This window comes from Carassius carassius, chromosome 1 (assembly GCF_963082965.1).
Source record: "Carassius carassius chromosome 1, fCarCar2.1, whole genome shotgun sequence".
Taxonomy (NCBI): domain Eukaryota; kingdom Metazoa; phylum Chordata; class Actinopteri; order Cypriniformes; family Cyprinidae; genus Carassius; species Carassius carassius.
In genome coordinates, this window is record NC_081755.1 from 28,091,635 (window position 1) to 28,111,141 (window position 19,507).

At 38.1% G+C, this 19,507-nt stretch overlaps 1 protein-coding gene across 6 annotated transcripts in view; it reads left to right on the forward strand.

Moving 5' to 3' along the window:
• stat3 (signal transducer and activator of transcription 3 (acute-phase response factor)) overlaps nucleotides 1-16,370 on the forward strand; it is a 31,316-nt gene extending 14,946 nt beyond the window's left edge. For 2 of the 6 annotated variants that reach the window (XM_059554716.1, XM_059554725.1), the window contains exons 2-24: nucleotides 988-1,121; nucleotides 3,354-3,597; nucleotides 3,961-4,053; nucleotides 4,605-4,686; nucleotides 4,800-4,900; nucleotides 5,029-5,180; nucleotides 5,270-5,428; nucleotides 5,512-5,604; nucleotides 5,683-5,742; nucleotides 5,827-5,856; nucleotides 6,071-6,164; nucleotides 6,989-7,036; nucleotides 7,142-7,225; nucleotides 7,861-7,959; nucleotides 8,049-8,184; nucleotides 9,059-9,111; nucleotides 9,226-9,320; nucleotides 9,426-9,565; nucleotides 9,785-10,003; nucleotides 10,894-10,936; nucleotides 11,840-11,899; nucleotides 14,936-15,036; nucleotides 15,118-16,370. In XM_059554716.1, coding sequence (XP_059410699.1) covers nucleotides 994-1,121; nucleotides 3,354-3,597; nucleotides 3,961-4,053; nucleotides 4,605-4,686; nucleotides 4,800-4,900; nucleotides 5,029-5,180; nucleotides 5,270-5,428; nucleotides 5,512-5,604; nucleotides 5,683-5,742; nucleotides 5,827-5,856; nucleotides 6,071-6,164; nucleotides 6,989-7,036; nucleotides 7,142-7,225; nucleotides 7,861-7,959; nucleotides 8,049-8,184; nucleotides 9,059-9,111; nucleotides 9,226-9,320; nucleotides 9,426-9,565; nucleotides 9,785-10,003; nucleotides 10,894-10,936; nucleotides 11,840-11,899; nucleotides 14,936-15,036; nucleotides 15,118-15,224 — 2,421 coding nt within the window. In that variant the 5' untranslated portion in view covers nucleotides 988-993 and the 3' untranslated portion in view covers nucleotides 15,225-16,370. Of the gene's footprint in view, nucleotides 1-471; nucleotides 560-818; nucleotides 842-987; nucleotides 1,122-3,353; nucleotides 3,598-3,960; nucleotides 4,054-4,604; nucleotides 4,687-4,799; nucleotides 4,901-5,028; nucleotides 5,181-5,269; nucleotides 5,429-5,511; nucleotides 5,605-5,682; nucleotides 5,743-5,826; nucleotides 5,857-6,070; nucleotides 6,165-6,988; nucleotides 7,037-7,141; nucleotides 7,226-7,860; nucleotides 7,960-8,048; nucleotides 8,185-9,058; nucleotides 9,112-9,225; nucleotides 9,321-9,425; nucleotides 9,566-9,784; nucleotides 10,004-10,893; nucleotides 10,937-11,044; nucleotides 11,691-11,839; nucleotides 11,900-14,935; nucleotides 15,037-15,117 lie in introns of those variants that run through there. The other 4 variants (XM_059554734.1, XM_059554708.1, XM_059554743.1 and 1 more) reach the window with 4 other exon arrangements.
• Nucleotides 16,371-19,507: the final 3,137 nt, after the last annotated feature.

Below are 19,507 nucleotides of genomic sequence, written 5' to 3' on the forward strand. Positions count from 1 at the left end.
TGCTGTAGACGTGTCTTGCATACTTATCTACAGTATGTGTCCAACCCTCCACCTCATACTCTTCTATTTCTAATTGAAATATGCATGAATAAAGTAGTTCACTTCCCCATTGTTCACGTAGCAGGTAAACATGGAGAGTCAAGTGGCACTTTGTTATGTGGACAACAATGTAAGTTTGCTTTATTTCCTTTATGACGAAGCCTTGTTCATCATTTTTGGTTGAAATGTTATCTGCCGAAAATGTGTGAATGATTTATTTATTACAATTTGTTAATTATTGTTATTTAAATTTCTATGAGGAAAAGGTTTAACAGTTCTCGTTTGGCTAGTTTACAGATTGCAGCTCAGAATTTGGATGAGTTTAGAGAAGTGAAATAAAGAAAGCTTTTTTCAGTTGGACTTGAGGACGCATTTCCCTTTTCTTGTGTCCTTTTCTCTCTATCCTTCAGTGTGCAATCCTGAGTGAGGAAAGAAAGTGTCTTTTATAGTCAGTTTGTCAGCACAAACCTGCGTGTGTGGATGTGGTGTACTGCGATCGCGTGTTCCACAGCATTTTGAGGTAATGTAGAGCGAAGCGGCGTCCATGGGCTTTTGAGGTTTTCCTCTTAGAACGGATGCTCTCGCTGCTTGACGATCAACAGCCACTGATTTCTGTGTCCCTGACAGACTGGTGACATGCACCTTACACTTCCTTGACACTGCTGATGTTTTCTCTGTTTTATTAAGACCGGGTTGCTGGTGAAGATTTATGAATTCATAAAATTAGCTACATATAGAGGCAATATTTAACACTGCAGATCTTGATTTGGGCTATTTATGTCTGTTTTGAATGGTCGTTGAGGTACTTTCACTTTTGAAGTTCGTCTTTCTCTTGGGCTGTTTATGAGGAAGGAACAAGGAAAAAATATCTTGACAAGCTGAACGGACCAGTTATGTTTGTCTTCCTCTTGTCAAAGGAGTTCTTAGTTCTCTCTCTGTATCCTGCAGGTCAGCATGGCCCAGTGGAATCAGTTACAGCAGTTGGAGACGCGGTATCTGGAGCAGCTGTATCACCTGTACAGTGACAGCTTCCCGATGGAGCTGCGCCAGTTCTTGGCCCCCTGGATCGAGAGCCAGGACTGGTGAGTTGCCATTGCATTTTTTTTTTTTATGAAAAAGAAGTGCACAATACACTACTTTTGAAGTCATTGTTGAATTTTGTGCATAACCATGCGATTTAATCGCAGAAATTCTTTTGATTAATCGCAATAAAAAAATAAAAAAAATAAAATACATTTAATCATTACCCAGCATAAAACTTATACACTTAAACGTATATATTTTTACTTTTACGAGTTTTATATACAAGTAATATATAAGTAATAAATGATTAAATAAATAAACAATGCCAGTGGCTTCTAGCTGAATCATTTTAAAGACTTTCTGACATCAAGAGAAGAGATGATGAAGTGAACTTGATCACGTGGAGGTGTTTTTTAGCATCTTGTTATCATGCTTATAAGCTCTAACCACTCCTAGATATCGTGTTTGAACGGCACTTCCTTATTCTTAGAATGATTTTAATGATCATCATTAGAGTCATCTTAACTGATGTCACACCTCTGCCCGTAAAGCGCTCCTGGAAAGTCTTCTGTGAACAATAACACGAACCAGTGCCTTTTTTTCCCTCTGAATTTTCTCATAGCCTCAGTGTGAATGGCTGCTTTGTGATTCTGTTGTGAGTATGAAATGTCACTCTGAAATGACTCATGTCCGGTTTCGTCACCCCATGTCCGGTTTCTGTCTCGCAGTATGCATCTTTGAGTCGAAAGAGCGGAGCAAAATGTAAAGAAAATTATGCTGGGTAATCTTTATTTTCAACTAGTGAAATCTTCCATGTGTTCCCATAGGGGGCAGCAGCACACCTAAAGAACCAAGGTGTTGCAGCATATCAAGTGTAACCTTTGAATCTTTATATCTTTATATAGAATAATAATAATGTCTCTTTTCCTTTTTTAACTTTTAAGAGTTTTGATACTCTGTTGTACCATTTTAGAGCTGCATTTCACTTTGAAAGCCTAAACTTTAGGTCAAAGACTAGTGGTGACAGTTCAACCATTTAGACGCACTTCTTTGTATAGGCAGATCCATACGGTCTTCACTCATTGTTTGATCTCATTAAATTAGCGGTTATCAGAAAGGTTATTTAGAGAAGCGTGACCCATGTAGAACTGTGTCAACCAGCAGATTTTATACAACCAAAGAAATCAAGCCTGTTTTGTTATTTACTCTTGAGAGGAGTGGATTGTGAAGCGGTTTGCACTGATGCCAACTCTGTTTATTTGCTATGAATCTTACTTTTTTCTTTGTTTGTTCCAAATAGAAAATAATCTAATTAAATTAAGTACTATTTTTTATCAACAAAACAAATTTGTATTTCCACATGGTTTAATAAAACAAACTTTCTAGCAAATAACTGTTTCACAACATAAACCCAGTAACCGAATATCAGATTACTCATACTGTGATCTAACATTTTGGTCATAATGCTCAATCTAGACACATAGTTTGATATTTTTCCATGTGCTAATGTTGACACTGGAAAATGGGCTAATGTTTGTTAGTTGGTAAATGTTAAAGAGATTGAACCAGCTGTTAGACACCTATAGTTATTATTGTTGTAATAGTGATGAAGTGAAGTGACATTCAGCCAAGTATGGTGACCCATACTCAGAATTCATGCTCTGCATTTAACCCATCCAAAGTGAACACACACACACACACACACACACACACACAGCAGTGAACACACACACTGTGAACACACACCTGGAGCAGTGGGCAGCCATTTATGCTGCACCGCTCGGGGAGCAGTTTGGGGTTCGGTGCTTTGCTCTAGGGCACCTAAGTCGTGGTATTGCCAGCCCGAGACTCGAACCCACAACCTTAGGGTAAGGAGTCAAACTCTAACCACTAGGCCACGACTTCCCAAAGACTTCCCAAGATGATGACATCTCTGCGAAGGTATTGCTGGTTTAGTTTGTAGGATATTTTGACTACCGTGTCAGTGAGTTATGGATAACGGTGATGTGCCTGCTGAATGTTTGGAGTTTGTGCTGAGTAACAGCAGAAAAACTCAATCATGTGACTGGTGATGACAGCAAACTGCAGTGATGCATGCACCCACATGGACCTACGCTTTCAAAATACACACTAATTTGTCGGTTTTTGCAGTTTAACTATATTTTAGCATTTAGACGAAGGCAGACATTTTGTTGCAGGTAAAGACACGTCTGATTGTCAAATGCATGTTTGGAATGGAGGAAGCTGCTCATTATCCATCACATAAGCCTGTTTGCTTGTGTCTGTTAAAGGGCATATGCGGCCAACAAGGAGTCTCACGCAACGCTTGTGTTTCATAACCTGCTGGGGGAGATCGATCAGCAGTACAGCCGCTTCCTGCAGGAGAACAATGTCCTGTACCAACACAACCTGCGGCGCATCAAACAGCACCTGCAGAGCAAGTATCTGGAGAAGCCCATGGAGATCGCCCGCATCGTGGCCCGCTGCCTGTGGGAAGAGCAGCGTCTGCTGCAGACGGCCACCACTGCACAGCAGGTACACACACACACACACACACACACACACACATATGCATACATGCACAACTACAGTCATAAATAGGCACATTTAAACACATACAGGTGAATGATGTATTTACTCGTGGGTGATTTACTCAATGGGGTTCTATGGTAAATACATTTTAATATAGAAAATGACTTTATTTTTTTTATTTTTACCTTTCATCTGATTTTCATTTATAAATAAAAACACAATTAAATTACACACAGTATACATATTTTTATACTCACCAAACCAGTTTTCAGGTCTTTTCAGTCAAACTCACATTAATAGTATAAAGTGCTTGGAAATGGATTCCACTTTTGTAAGGACACATTCAGATTTCTGTCACATCTCTAGGACGGCCAGGTTGCCCATCCCACTGGCACTGTGGTGACAGAAAAGCAGCAGATACTGGAACATAACCTGCAGGATATTAGGAAGAGAGTACAGGTTGGTACATAAAATCACACTTTCACTGACCAACCTTGCTTCACAATTACAGGTGCATATGCACCCCTTTATCATCTCCCCAAAAGTTGTTGTTTTGAAGAAATCTTTTATAGCATTTATCTTGCAAAGGGGTTTTCAAACTTGTGATGCCACAGACCCTCAGATATGATGATCCCCTTATTCCCCTAAAATAAGGCAGCTAGATAAAATATTTATTTTTTATTATATTGACACTTATCTTTTTTTTTCTGTCCTCTGTTACAGTATTGATAGATATAAACCTGAAGAGACGCAACTAGGGCTGTCAATAGAATAGAAGAATTGTGATTAATCTACTGATTTCTGACCATTTCTAATATAAGAAAAAATAAAAATAACACCTATTTTTTTTTTCTGAAATATCCCACAACCCCTCTAGCACCTCATTATGGCCTCAGTTTGAAATCCCTTTTTTAACATAATGCCCTTGAGCACAAAATGAGGGTCTCATATTTTACCCCTTACGGGGTACAACCTCTCACTCATCCAGCCGCCTTACTCTTTCTGTACAGGATATGGAGCAGAAGATGAAGATGTTGGAAAATCTGCAGGATGATTTTGACTTCAACTACAAAACTCTTAAAAGTGCTGGAGGTATGATAAGTACATGTTGCTGTCATTTTTTTTTTCTGTCTCAAGAAAAAAAAGAAGTTATCTGTTATAACTTCAATAACAGATTAAATCTCATCAAATTTGTTACGATTCAGAGCTGTCCCAGGACCTGAATGGAAACAGCCAGGCAGCAGCCACCAGGCAGAAGATGTCTCAGCTGGAGCAGATGCTGAGCGCTCTGGATCAGCTGAGGAGGGTGAGATACAGAATCAAGTCACAAAATTGACTTCTAAGGTTTTGAAAATAGCACCCAGTGAGTCGTTCATTACATTCACACTGATCACTCAAGAGTCAAAAGTTCAACATTGTTTTTCTGTTTTGCAGCAAATAGTGACTGAGATGGCGGGGCTGCTGTCTGCAATGGACTTTGTGCAGAAGAATCTGACAGATGAAGAACTGGCCGACTGGAAGAGGAGACAGCAGATCGCCTGCATCGGAGGACCACCGAACATCTGCCTGGACCGCTTAGAGACATGGTACACAGTCCGTTCATATCCAAACCGGCTTTTAAATCGCACCTTTTTTTGTGTACTGGTTGAATTTCTTTGAAATGGCTGTTTTTCAGGATCACCTCTCTGGCTGAGTCACAGTTGCAGATAAGACAGCAGATCAAGAAACTGGAGGAGCTTCAGCAGAAGGTCTCCTACAAAGGAGATCCCATTATTCAACACCGCCCAGCTCTGGAGGAGAAGATCGTAGACCTGTTCCGCAGCCTTATGAAGAGGTTTCAAACCACTCACTTGTGTGAAAACGTTATAATGCAGTGAAGCAGCATCTGATCATTAATGTTTGCTTGTGTCATTGCAGTGCGTTTGTTGTGGAGCGGCAGCCTTGTATGCCCATGCACCCTGACCGACCACTTGTCATCAAAACAGGAGTTCAGTTCACCACCAAAGTCAGGTGGGTACACACAGAGTCATAAGGGACAGACGTCTAGACACAAATTCATACATTTTTTTTCCCCCTCCTCTCTTTCAGGTTACTTGTGAAATTCCCAGAGTTGAATTACCAGCTGAAAATAAAAGTGTGTATTGACAAGTAAGTCCCACTTCCTGCCCGTGACATCAGAATGAAATGACTTTGACATGCCAGTTTTTAATCTTTTCTTCCTATGTTCTGCAGGGAGTCGGGTGACGTGGCAGCCATTCGAGGGTGAGTTTTGAGGTTAAAACGATGAGTTGAGTTGTCATATGGTTGTTTGTTGTTATAAAAATTGGCTTGTTTTTGGGAATTAAAATAAATATTTCAGCTGTTTTGTTATTTTTATCATTAATTTATATTGCGCAGTTACAAAAAATGTTGTGAAAAGAAGTCTCCTCCTTGCTAGTTCCTGTAAAAGTTTTTGCATTGTGTTTTTTTCCTTTAGTTCACGAAAGTTCAACATCCTTGGCACCAACACAAAGGTGATGAACATGGAGGAATCCAACAATGGCAGCCTGTCAGCAGAGTTCAAACATCTGGTAAGCTCAGCCATCACGCCAGTCTTTTTTTCCAGAGTGCAGAACCGTGTGTTTTGTGAGGCCCTCAGAAGCAAAATTAAACGCAATTTTTAAACCTGTATTTATTTGTGTACCAACAATGTCCCGTATATAATAATAAATAATAACTGAATAAATTTAATCTCCAGCATGTTCTTTAGTGATATATTTTTCTTCGTAAACAAGTACACTAGCATTTTGACTTCAATTAGAGGCAAAGAGTATTGCTGACTGAGACAGTCATCATTAGTGTAAAAACAAAACAAGGTTAGACTTGTTACGGTGTCATTATAATACAGAGTAATATTAATTAATTGCATGTACTTACTATATATTATAGTTAGGATTAGGGTTTATCTTAGTCAACTAATTGTTATTATAATAGTAACTAAGTAATGGTAATTGTAACAGTACATGTAATATGTGTTAAAAAGATACCTTAAAATAAAGTGTCACCCCCCCCCCCCCCACCACACACACACATACAAAAATCACCCAGTAGAATTATTTCGTTATCTCGTTAAGCTCATCATAGTTTAAAAATGTAAATCGAAAGCATCTAAGCATAAAAGGTGTTAAATAATTTAACATAACATTTCTGTTCCCATAACAATCAACCCCTGCAACATAGAGTGTCTGAAGTAGAAGAATGACATTTACATTTTTAATGTAAATTACATCATTTATTTTTATTAATTAATAAAAAAACACTTCTTTGAATCTGCCCTACAAGCTTCAAGAAGACTAGATCAGCCGTTGGCTGAATGTTGCTTGAATTAGTCTTGATTTGTCATTCTGTCTTTCAGACTCTTCGAGAGCAGAGATGTGGCAATGGAGGCCGAACCAACAGTGACGTAAGTCTTTCGTATAATAAGCATTATGCCACAGTTATTAATTTGATTGATGGTTTCTAGTGAAGAAGTCGGTGGAAGCATTGACCTTTGCCCTCTGAACTCCAGGCGTCTCTGATAGTGACCGAAGAACTGCACCTGATCACGTTTGAGACCGAGGTCTACCACCAAGGACTAAAGATCGACCTCGAGGTGAAAAACCACATCCATAAACAGCATGCTTAAACCATTGGTTCATTTAAAAATGACACTTTCATTTTCATCAGTATTTAAGAATAGAATAAAATGCCACACGTGTCTTCTCATGACAGGATTCCTTTCACAAAGCCGCTGTCCTGTTGGGCTGTTTATCAAATCAAAGATGATAATATTAAACTCTTGAGAACATGTTAAGTCCCTCACACTGCTGCTGTTGATTGAGTCAGCTCCTGAAAGCCAATAAGGTCATTGTGATAGGCTGTCGTCATGGCACCAGCAGTGGGAGGATATGAGTATGTAACCAGGCAGCGTGTCCTTGGGTGATCTGCCACTTATTAAACCCCTACACGCACACAGTGCTGCCTACATGCCTATTGTATGCTGATAAGAGAACATGCAAAACCAGTCCTTTCCTGTGGATGGACACAACAGGGTCACATAAAATACCAACACACACAGCAGGTTAATTAAACCCGAGATAATTAAGCCATTCGCCTCTGTTTGCTTGAGAATTATTCAGCCTCAGGTCTCTATTGGCGCTAATCAGATTTCCGTCCGAGCAAGCTGTACAAAAATTAGCAGGATTTGTTATTCTAGATCATATGTAAATGTATTTTATCTCTGTGCAGACACATTCTCTCCCAGTGGTGGTCATCTCTAATATCTGTCAAATGCCAAACGCATGGGCGTCCATCCTGTGGTACAACATGCTGACCAACCATCCAAAGGTTTGAAATGAATCCACAGCGAGCCGTACTTCCTGTGAGCACAAGAGCTTGTGTAAGTAACTGAGAATTCTTCCTCTCGGTCTTCACAGAATGTGAATTTCTTCACCAAACCTCCAGTAGGAACGTGGGATCAGGTGGCTGAGGTGCTCAGCTGGCAGTTTTCATCCACAACCAAGAGAGGCCTCACCATCGAGCAGCTCACCACACTGGCAGAGAAACTTCTGGGTTTGTGTCTTATGATATTCAGTGGAGTTAAAGTATTGAATATCTAGATTTGTTTCCATTTAAACCTACAAATAAACTATAACTAAATGCGCTGCTTAATATTTTAGTGGCAACATATGTTTTCATTTTGGATCAAAGACAGATGGACATGTGTCTGCCGCAGTTGTGATTTAGTTCATTCAAAAGAAAAAAATTGGCGGGAGTATCTCTAGACAAAGCTCACTTTTCACAGCTGAAGCTTAAGGTTTTTTTTTTTCAGCTCTAGAACGAATAGAAAAGGAAAAACATCGGGGTTTTTTACATTTGCACAGTTTCTATGTCCTGCCTACAAGCTCTTAAGTCTTTGAAAAACCGAGCATCCTACAGTTATTAGCATTCTAGAAGAATTTGACTCTTTAAAGAAACAATATTTTTTTTATGGTTGGATACCTGTCTTTTGAATCTGTACATGAATAATAAATGGCAAATGTAATGAATGCATAAACAACAAACTTTATGAGACATTTATTAGACATTCAAGACCCACTCGTTCATATTTATTGAAAGAGGAAGAGAAACCAGTTTGTGACTTGTTTAAAATATAGTTTAACAGAATTTCCAATTTTAAATGATATTAGTCAATGTTTTTACTCAGAAAATATACTGAAAGATTTTTTAAAAGGTCTTTCCCAGAAAGAATTTTAGAATGTTTAGTCATTGATTAAATTGAAAGATTCTATATCTTTTTTTAAATCATTACTATTGTTGGTACTTGTATGTCATTATAAGTGGTGATAAGTGATTAGCTTCTTAAGAAAATGTAATGTTATTGTAAATGATACTGTTAATGTTGCCATGGATCTCGGTTTAACTGTGCATTTATGTCTTTGTGTAGGTCCTTGTGTAAACTACTCTGGTTGCCAGATCACATGGGCCAAGTTCTGCAAAGTATGTTGCTATAACAAACATTAGTTCCCTATTCTGTGTTCAAGTTAGAGCAGATCAGACCAGCTGATCCAGTTTCTATCCTAAACACATTGTGCTTGTGTTTGTGTGTTGCAGGAAAACATGGCAGGAAAAGGTTTCTCATTCTGGGTGTGGCTAGACAACATTATCGACCTAGTGAAGAAATATATTTTGGCTCTATGGAATGAAGGGTGAGAACTCCTGCAATCTGCTGTCTGCATTCATGCTGTATTCATAGTTCATTACATCAATCACTGCTCCGATGGATATATCAAGCTTTTGTGTGTTTGTATTAGGTATATTATGGGCTTCATCAGTAAAGAAAGAGAGAGGGCAATCCTGAGCCCAAAGCCTCCTGGGACATTCCTGCTTCGCTTCAGTGAAAGCAGTAAAGAGGGAGGCATTACCTTCACCTGGGTCGAGAAGGACATCAGTGGTGAATGCATTTCCATGTGCATTATATATTATCTGTGTTGGCTTAAGACTTAAGCCTAAACAGATGTCTCAATAATATTTTATACTTGTATTTATAAATTATTTTATACAATTTTTCTTGTCGTATCAAAATTTAGATGGACAATCATGAAATTTCTCTGGCTTTAATTGACCGTGGTTTGAATATGTGAAGCATTTGTGCTCGTGTATGTATGTGCAGGTAAGACCCAGATCCAGTCGGTGGAACCGTACACGAAGCAGCAGCTCAACAGTATGTCTTTCGCTGAGATCATCATGGGCTACAAGATCATGGATGCCACCAACATCCTCGTCTCGCCGCTGGTCTATCTCTACCCTGATATCCCCAAGGAGGAGGCGTTTGGGAAGTACTGCCGCCCCGAGGCCCAGCCTGACACCGAATTCCCTGATCCTGGATGTGGTGAGTGTGTTAGCGGGAATATAGACCATTCTGGCTTGGAATAACAGCACATCCGTCATTTACTTGGCAAAGTTTGTCTCGTTTCATTCTCATTTATTTTGGAGAAGACACATTTGCACTGAAGGGGTGTGGTTTACCAGAAGCTCTCAGCTTCTGAGGAAATTGTCTAAGAATAAGATTAGAGAGAATGCAAAAGCATGACTTTAATCTTTGGTTAGACATGTTACAGTTAAACAATTTGGAGTCAGTTTTTTTTTTTTTTTTGTGAGAAATTAATGCTTTTATCCAGCAAGGATGTTATTTTACTTAGTTTAAAAAAAGATTTTTTACGTTTCAAGTAAATGCTGTTCTTTTTAATTCAAAAATATTACATTTCCACAAAAACTTTAACAACACAACTGTATTCAACACTGATAAATTAAATTTATTTTTTAAATTAAACTACTGTTCAAATGTTTACGGTCAGCAAGATCAAAAGTTGACGTTGAAGACCGTTTCAGTGTTCCAAAAAAAAAAAAAAAAAAGAAGCACATTTCTATTCATCAAATAAGCCTGAAACAATACATCATGGTTTTCACTCAAATATTAAGCAGCACAACTTTTGCTATTAAATGTAAGCACCAAATCAGCATACAGTATTAGAAGGATTTCTAAAGCATCATGTAACACTTCAGAAGACTTGGAATGTATCACAAGTAATACATTGACTACTTTATGACATAAGTTTATGTATTTAAAAACAGAAAGATTATACAGGTTTGAATGTTCATTTTTGTGTGAACTGTTCCTCTTAGAAAAGAAGCTGATTTGAAATGACAAAAACTCACTTAAGACCTGAACAATTTGTCATTCTCCTTGTTTACTTACACAGTCACTTGTTGTTGTTTCAGTAATTCAGCCTTACCTGAAGACCAAGTTCATCTGTGTCACCCCGTGAGTAGCCTTTCTTTCTTCAGTATGTGTGTGAATGATTGACCTTGCTGAAGTCTGTTTTCTCTCTCTGTCCTCTTGTAAACTTTGAAATCTCTGGTGACTCTTTAGGCAGGAGCACATGCAAAGTACTCCTCTCAGTTCTCTTTACAACATGGATCAGGGATGTAGCTTCTACTGAATCCACCAAGGACCCTTCACAGCATCCTTTAAACCACAGTCTTGCACAAGAAGAGAGAAAGAGAGAGAAACCATGTTTTATTTTTGTTTTTAGAAAAGTCTTACACATGATCAGCAAATGAAAGGAGGCTCAGGCTTTTTACATTTACATGCATAAGCACACGTGACTTGTGCGTAATCTAATTTTCAGACCTTAGAAAAAAAAAAAAAGTTAAGTATTTGTCTAATTTGAAAAATCTAACTTTCACTTAAAAAAAATAATAAATCCACTTAAAAGTAAAAACGTTCCTGGTTTTTAGTCCACATTATTCCCAAAAAATGTTTTTGTCTTGTTAATCTTTGTTTGTCGTAGACTTTCCAAATAACAACTTGATCTGAAACCGCACCAAATGGGTTTTTAATGTTCATGTTGGCTTTAAAATAATGAGACGGTCAGTTTTACTTTGTGATACCATGTTAATTGACAGTACATAATAAACTGTAACACATCAAACTGTACATGCCAATTACTGTACGTTAGGTAACAAGCTTGGCTACACAAAAACATTTGAATGAAATAAAAGCTGCTTCAAACTCAGTCCTACTTGAATCACGAATGCTTTCTGTGTTTGTAGAGGGCTTGGATTTTACTGGAGGTCATGTATGTGAGCGTGTGTGTGTGTGTGTGTGTGTGTGTGTGTGTGTGTGTGTGTGTTAGGCAGGCTGTAAACTGACCTCTCTTCATAGGTGTCCTTCCGTCTTCATGGACTTCCCGGACAGTGAGCTGCTTGGGAACGGCTTCCCTGGGTAGGCACTAGGGAGCTGCTTTATGTGTGTGAATGAGACATGAACACTTGTGGTCAAACACACTCCTGTAGGTGTCTGCTAACATTAGATTATTCCTTTTAACATCTCTAGAGCTTGACTGAGGGTTTCTGTTTACTCACTTCATCCCTTTATAACGAGAGATCTAGATCATGTCACTAAAACTTGATGTAACTCTATTATAAGTTACAAAACTAAACGGTTTCACAAAGTCTTTTAATCTCTGGTTAATGTCGGTGAACTAGTTCCTCTATAGACAAGGGAATATTTTGGGCAGTTTCTACTTCATTTCTAAGCCCACAAGCTAACTTTTCTGTATCAGTTTGCTAAATATTTTCACACTTTGGAAAGGAAAGGGTCACCTTCTCTCTCCTATTCATTGCTTTTCCCAATGCTATGAAGTGCAAGAAGTGCTATGAATGGAGTGTTTTGGTATATAAATGGTTTGCTGCTTCTGTATGTTAAACGATTGTTTCTGAACCCCATGTCACTTATGTGACCCTTTTTTTTGGCCCCTTTTGGGGTAAGAAAGCAGTGTCTACAGGAACTTTCAGTGTATCACAAATATGATGAAAACTATTTCAGCAAATCCCTCATTTACAACAAATAATAAATCATAAAAAGCATTAAGTAGTATAATTCTTATCACCTGTTAGAAATTACAGTATATAATGTTATTTACAAATTACATTAACGGTATATGCATAGATAATTAGTGGTTGCTCTTAATCAACAAAACGACAGCATTAACAGGAACACTGGTAACAACAAAACAACGGTTTTAGTGGCAATATTAATAGAGAGGCTGTTTATAGATGTTGAGACATTGTCTCCAGGGCCTTCTGGGTGTTTCATAACCTGGATGTTGTAAGATAGAGGACAGAGAGAAGACGAGAAAACTGACCAACAGCCACACAAACCACTTCACCATATGGAGCACATCCACTTATAACTGTTGTCACTGTTTATACACACATCACACTGTGTTTTTAAATCAGTGAGGTCTAGATTACCCATGGCTCTGTTGCCATAAGACAAAAAAAATACAGTTTTAGCATATTAGCGGTTTGTGGCCTTATGTTTTGCTTGCGAAAAGATTCAGAATACAAGTTTCTACTTCTGAATGGCTGTCTGTAAATGAAAAAAATGCTTTTTTGCAAACCGTGTAGTTTGACATCTAGCAACAGGGATTAACTGGACCCTCTCATTCCCTGGATGGTTTGCAGCCATTTAACCAAATTGCGAGACTCGGTTTAAAGAACCAGACCAAGTCTGAACAAATGTAGTGTAAAAATTAGGGTGTTATTCTTTCCCTGTGATTGAATCCCCCGTATTGCAGGACCCATCCAGCTTTTGCTTGAGATTTTGGAAGTCAGTCGAGAGCTTTGGTGATCCAGGGTGGAAAACAAAGGTCTTATCAAAGTGCTCTTTCATCTTGGACAGTGAGTTCTCCAGATAGGTCCTGGAAATGTTGTTGGCATGAGAAATTGTTTCAGGAGAAAATGCTTACAACGGCTTCTTATAAACTTAATCAACGTAAACAGAATGTAACTCTTTTCAATATAATATGTGCCCAGTATGGTTGTTGAGTGATAATATTGTTTTTGGGCAGCCTGCAACTTGACGTGCAAATTTATCCCTCTACTGTTTTGATTTACTCTAAACAAACCAAAATTGTGGAATCACCTCTAGACAGCAAATAATTACACACATCAAGGTATCGACTCTATAAAATCAACAAAGCCTGGTTTAATTTACCAGCAACCTGACATACTAGACATGATCAACAACTTGTAAATGCCTTTGAATAGTCCAAAAATACTTCAGTTTGATGCATTTGTAATATAATTTGATTAGTTTGATGTGTCATGAGCGCCTTACTTACCCACAAGTATCTGGAACTCTTGCCTTTTCCATTGCCACTGGATCAAACTTCTGGACCACTGCTAGTGTTTTTAGGACAGACAGAACTAGGCTTGATCGAGACTTCAGCTTCACTGAAGAGGTTTATTTGTTCACCCTTCCTACGCTTGTCTCAACACAAACAAGAGTTAGTGTGGAAATACAGCTTTACCAAAAAAAAACAAAGATTTGCCCATATGAGTGGTTTGAAGTGTTAATAAACAGGCACAGGCAAACTCTGACCTCTGGTAAATCATTCCCCAGTAAGTAAAACTAATTGGCAGCCAAGCAGAAAGCCATTTACTGGGTCAGATATAAGTGCATGTCAGCATGTTTCTCTGTTAATGCCATTCAAAAGTAGCTCCCACAAAGTATTTACATATATGTAATTTTATTATAGTAGTTTTAGTTTTTCCATGTTGTAATATAGACTGGTCAATCACAACATTTACAGCTTAGGTTATTGAAAAGTAAAAAAGTGAATGAGCAACTACAGATCCACATTACATCACTGCATGCCAGCTATGTAGTAATGTACATTTTCAGTGCACTGTGTTGAATCTGCGGTATCAACATCCTCTAACACATGACTGGGGCAGGTTCTCTGGGATAGTTCACCCCAGAATGAAACTTCTGTCATGATTTACTCACCTCATGATGTTGCCGATAGCCTTGTGGGCTGCGTGCCAACATATGGCTCATTTGCGCAGACTTTCCAAAAACACCACAAAAAATAATAATAATTTCCTCCCCTCATGTAGTTCCAAACCTCTGAACACATTAGAACCCTTTGACTTACCTATAATGTGGACAATATCTTGTTTGTCCCACAGTAGAAAGAAAGCCATACAGGTTTGGAATGCCATAAGGTTGAGTAAATGTTGACAGAAGTTGCATTTTGGAGTGAACTATCCTTTTTAGTTCCCAAGTGATGCTCATGTGTATGACTTTGAGTCTGGGAATGTGCAAAGTGTGTTGAGATGCAAATATTATCATTACACGGCGAATTAACTCTCACCTTACTAAATCATAACGGCTGTATGTGAAGCTGGAAGTAATTGCTGTTCATCTGTAGCTTGTGTGTCCTGTCTGATGTGTACCTTCGTTCTTTTGCAGGACTAACTCTGGCAACACGAGCGATTTGTTCCCAATGTCCCCTCGTACACTCGACTCTCTCATGCACAATGAAGCTGCCGAGGCCAACCCTGGACCACTGGGTAAGTCACAAAACCGCTTTCTCAATATCCATTGCAGACATTTTAGGGTCTCCTAATCCTGTGATTCCATTTTCCCTCCAGAATCTCTCACTCTGGACATGGAGATGAGCTCTGATCATCCCTCGCCAATGAGAGAAGTGTTTGCAGCCTCGACAGTCTCCGATATGGATACCTGCCGAAACGCTTAATTTTCCAACATTTTAGTGTTTTTCTTTTTTTTATTTCTATTGGATAATCATGTACATAATGCTTAGGTGCTACAGCTGCTTTCTGTCTCCGAGCCATTTTTTTGTTTGTTTCTTCTCTGTTTTAACATTCACAGCCAAAAGTGTGCAAACATGCTAAGTTTAACCTTTCATCTTTGTATCAATATGCAATTGAGCTCATTCAGTGGTTAAGATGTTATTCTTTGCTTTTGTCATAGGAATGTGAGGCCTTCAAGACTGGTTTTTAGATTTTTTTTTTTGAATATTAAGGCTATTTAACATGTTTAATTGCAGAAATTTGGCCATAACTGTATAGTAGCCATGTTTTGTTTTGTTTTTTGTTATAGAAATTGCCTTTGACTTCTATTTCATTGAATGTCCAATGGTGTTATATGGCAAATTGTGAGCTGTTAGCATAGCATAGGGCCACTGGATTCTTTGTTCTTTGTGTTTATTTTTGGAAATAAGTGAGAAGGGCAGTAAATTTCATGGTAGAATTGATGGAATGGATTGGTACAGAAGTATCATTTATGGTGAGATCATAAGTTGTAAAGTAAGTTTGTGCATGCAGGTCTATAATGTCCATTTTAGCTTTTGGTTTACATGAATATACTGTATTTTAATGTTGATGAAAAATATTTTACTCTTTTACTGAATGTCTTTGGAAAGTGAATGGAAGAAGATAGATATATATGAACATACATTATGCAGATGAGCAAATGTGATATTTCCACCATATTACTGTCTCCAATATGATGTTTAACAAGCTAACTTGGATAGCAAGACAAATCTTGCACAGAGCCAGCAGGATTATTATTGCAACATAATTAGACAGTGAATTCTAGAGTCTCAGACACACATACATGCACATATATACAAACACGCACACATATTTATAATTCCATTCTTTAATTCACTGATCTGCTGTGTTGTCATGTAAGGTAGCGCTTCAAACGGAAATATGATGTTTCTTCATTGTGTAACTACTTTTTAAACATCTGTCAGTTTGTTTCCAACTTTGTGTATCTGTCCTTCCACTTTCACTTTATGGTGTGTATACTATTATATATACACTGCACTATGTATATTCACTTTATTGTACAATGAATTCTTGAGGAGAAACAATTATCAGCTCTTTGTGTCCTTGATGCATTTCTTCAGTTATCTAGGATATTATACAGTATATATATATATGTGTGTGTGTGTGTGTGTGTGTGTGTGTGTGTATATGTGTGTAACTTTTGTCATCACAGGAATAAATTGCAATTTAAAACATTCAAATAGGGAAGAAAAATCATATTAAATTCTAATAGTACTTCACAGTCTTTTTGATCTACTACATGCAGCCCTGAGTATTTTGAAAAACAGAAAAATCATACCTAACCTGAACTTTTGAATGGTAGTATGTCGCTATTCTCTGTTCAGACCGTATACGTTCAAATAGCACCACGCCTGACCACGCATTTGAATGTGAAAACTAGGGACAGCCAGAACTAATAATAAACATGACAAGAACTACATATACTACTGTTGGCAAAATCAGGACTGGCATTTACATGATCTTCCTGTAATAAATGGCTCGGAGGCCATGTTTCGGTGGATATTTAAAGGTCATTCTTCCTAAATGAATCTCATCTGCTTTTATGTTAATGGTAATTACTGAGCGTATACCCTAGCCATTCTGCTCTAAAGGTTAAAAAGAGATAGAGAGAGAGAGACCCCGCATTGGACATAACGCATTGACCTTTTGTCAAGGTTGTTTGATTAGACGTCCAGCTGTTTGTTAGGTTTGCAGTAATGGCGTTTATGCTTAAAAATGTTTGCACTTGTGGAGACCGGTGACTACTGAGAATAAATCAGTTTAAACTCTATTATGCTTATGTAAATTGGAAAAGAATCAGGATTGTATTTGTGTTTTGTTAGCTTTTTTTATTACCTCGAAAACTATAATACAGCATTATAGTCATTGCAGTTCAGGTATATTTTATATTTAATGCATTGACTTTTCATGAGTCCCTTCATATTTCTGCATTGTGGCATTAATAAATATGAATGCTAATATTTGAAGGGAAAGAGGAGGTGAACGAAAGCAGGATTATGGATCGACGACTCATTATTTTATCTGAAAGCAACAGTTTAAAGTTAAAAACACCGTAATGATAGATTGTTTAATTACAAACATGCAGGTTTTCACTTTACAATACATTAATTGATGGACTTGAGTGTTGTGAATTACTGTGATGTTTTCATCAGCTGTTTGGACTCATTCTGACAGCACCCATTCACTGCAGAGGATCCATTAGTGAACAAGTGATGTTCTGATGAAGAAACCAACTCAACTATGGCCTGAGAGTGAGGAAACATTCACTTTTTTTTGGGTGAACTATTCCTTTAATATCAAGAGGGATCTGCTGTGGCCTATAAACAGATACATGTATATTTATAAACATAAGGGACACAAACAAATCCACTTATCATCAATTAAAACTAAATCTAAGCCCTCTGATTCTTCAAGCCCCACAGCGGTGTCTCCTTGGGAGAGAGAATATGCTGAAACAAAGTTTTCATCTTGCCAGGATGAAGTCCATCCAGTGGACCATCCAATTATCTGTGAATTAAAGTATACTGAAGTGTTGCTAGTATGTGCTGCATGTGCATTTGTGTGTGTGTGTGTGTGTGTGTGTTATCTTGAATTGTATTTTTTTATAAGTATGCAGTGAGACGAGCCCAATCCTCATGACTGGGAATGTGATTGTGTTGTTGAACCAGCAGGGGGCAATATTAACCTATTCAACACGGCTGCACTGAACACTCATTTAATTAGGGTGTTTAGGAGATAATGCAGTAACTGCACCAAGTTTAATTAAAACCCATAATGAATGAGTCTGCAGAGAGAATGGGCGGGAAAGACACGTAAAGTGATGCTCCTTTAGCTACTACAATGTGCTTGAATAAATATTACTACTACTACTAATAAGACTTTCGTAAGATTTTAGTCAAATATCAGAAGCATGTCACTACATATATGCCCTCTATCATCTCGTCTAACCCGTAAAACATGCTTTGTCTCAGCCGTGTGATCACAGCTTGCCTCCATCATCCGCACGTTGCGTGCGTGTTCAGCCTGGATACGGTTTTTAGTCTCAATGTTTTTCCATCTCCGATGAACGGATAGAGGACAGGAGAAATAAGGGTCTCAACACCGACGGAAAAGAAAGAAAGGAAAAAAAGAATCTCCCTCAAGATCTGTCCGTTTCCCTGAGCCGCACTCCTGAGCCGGTAAAAGTGCTGAGCAGCAGATGAAGATGAGGTCTGCGCAGTAGCAGACGCCTACGTGCTTTACCTATGTACATAAACAACACCACTGGACTTACCTCTGGCTATTATCATAGTAGCCTATTACATTTGCATAATAAGTATCTATATTATAACTCATTTTAATCCAATCTTGCTAAATTAATAATAGATCATATATTTGCTGAAGATCAAATGAGATTATTAAGGCTATAGAGAGAGAGAGAGAGAGAGAGAGAGAGAGAGAGAGAGAGAGAGAGAGAGAGAGAGAGAGAGGGGCTACTGTTGAACTATTTAAAGGTTTACTTTCCGATCAATAAAATTCCATAACCTTTCCAAAGGTCTTTGATTACTCTATTATAAAAATTATATAGGCTATACTTATGATTCATACCAAGTCGTAAAGAATCGTTACGACTTATTTCACAGATGTAGTCGTATTACAAGATATGCAGGACAAAACTGATAAAACAGATTTCTGAGCAGAGAATAACAGCAAAAAAAAAAACAAAAAAAAAACACTGCATACATTATTTTGTTTCCATTATTTTTAATAGTTAATTTGCAGGATTTATCCATGCACAGTTTTAATTCCCTTGTATGTACTGGTTTTCTTCATCCGTGGGAACCCTTGTCAGTCCAGAAGAGCTGTTCTCTTGATGTTAAGCTCCGTGCGCGCGCTTCAGCAGCTTCAAAGTAAATCGTTTTTCTGCATTATGTCCCTCGACTCAAGTCACGCGTAAACGCACAATCAGCAGTCCTCGCGCTCCTCCGCTAACCGTCTTGTATTTCATAGCCCCACCCCCGCAGCGCAAATATACAGCCATTTGCACGTCTAAAACAATAATTTGCCTTTTAAAGTAAGCACGGCTTATTAACTACAGCGAACTACCTACCTTACCTCATAGTAGCATAAACTACGCGACTCTGTCACCAGTGAAACAACACCGGAAGCGGGCGATTAGAAGTGC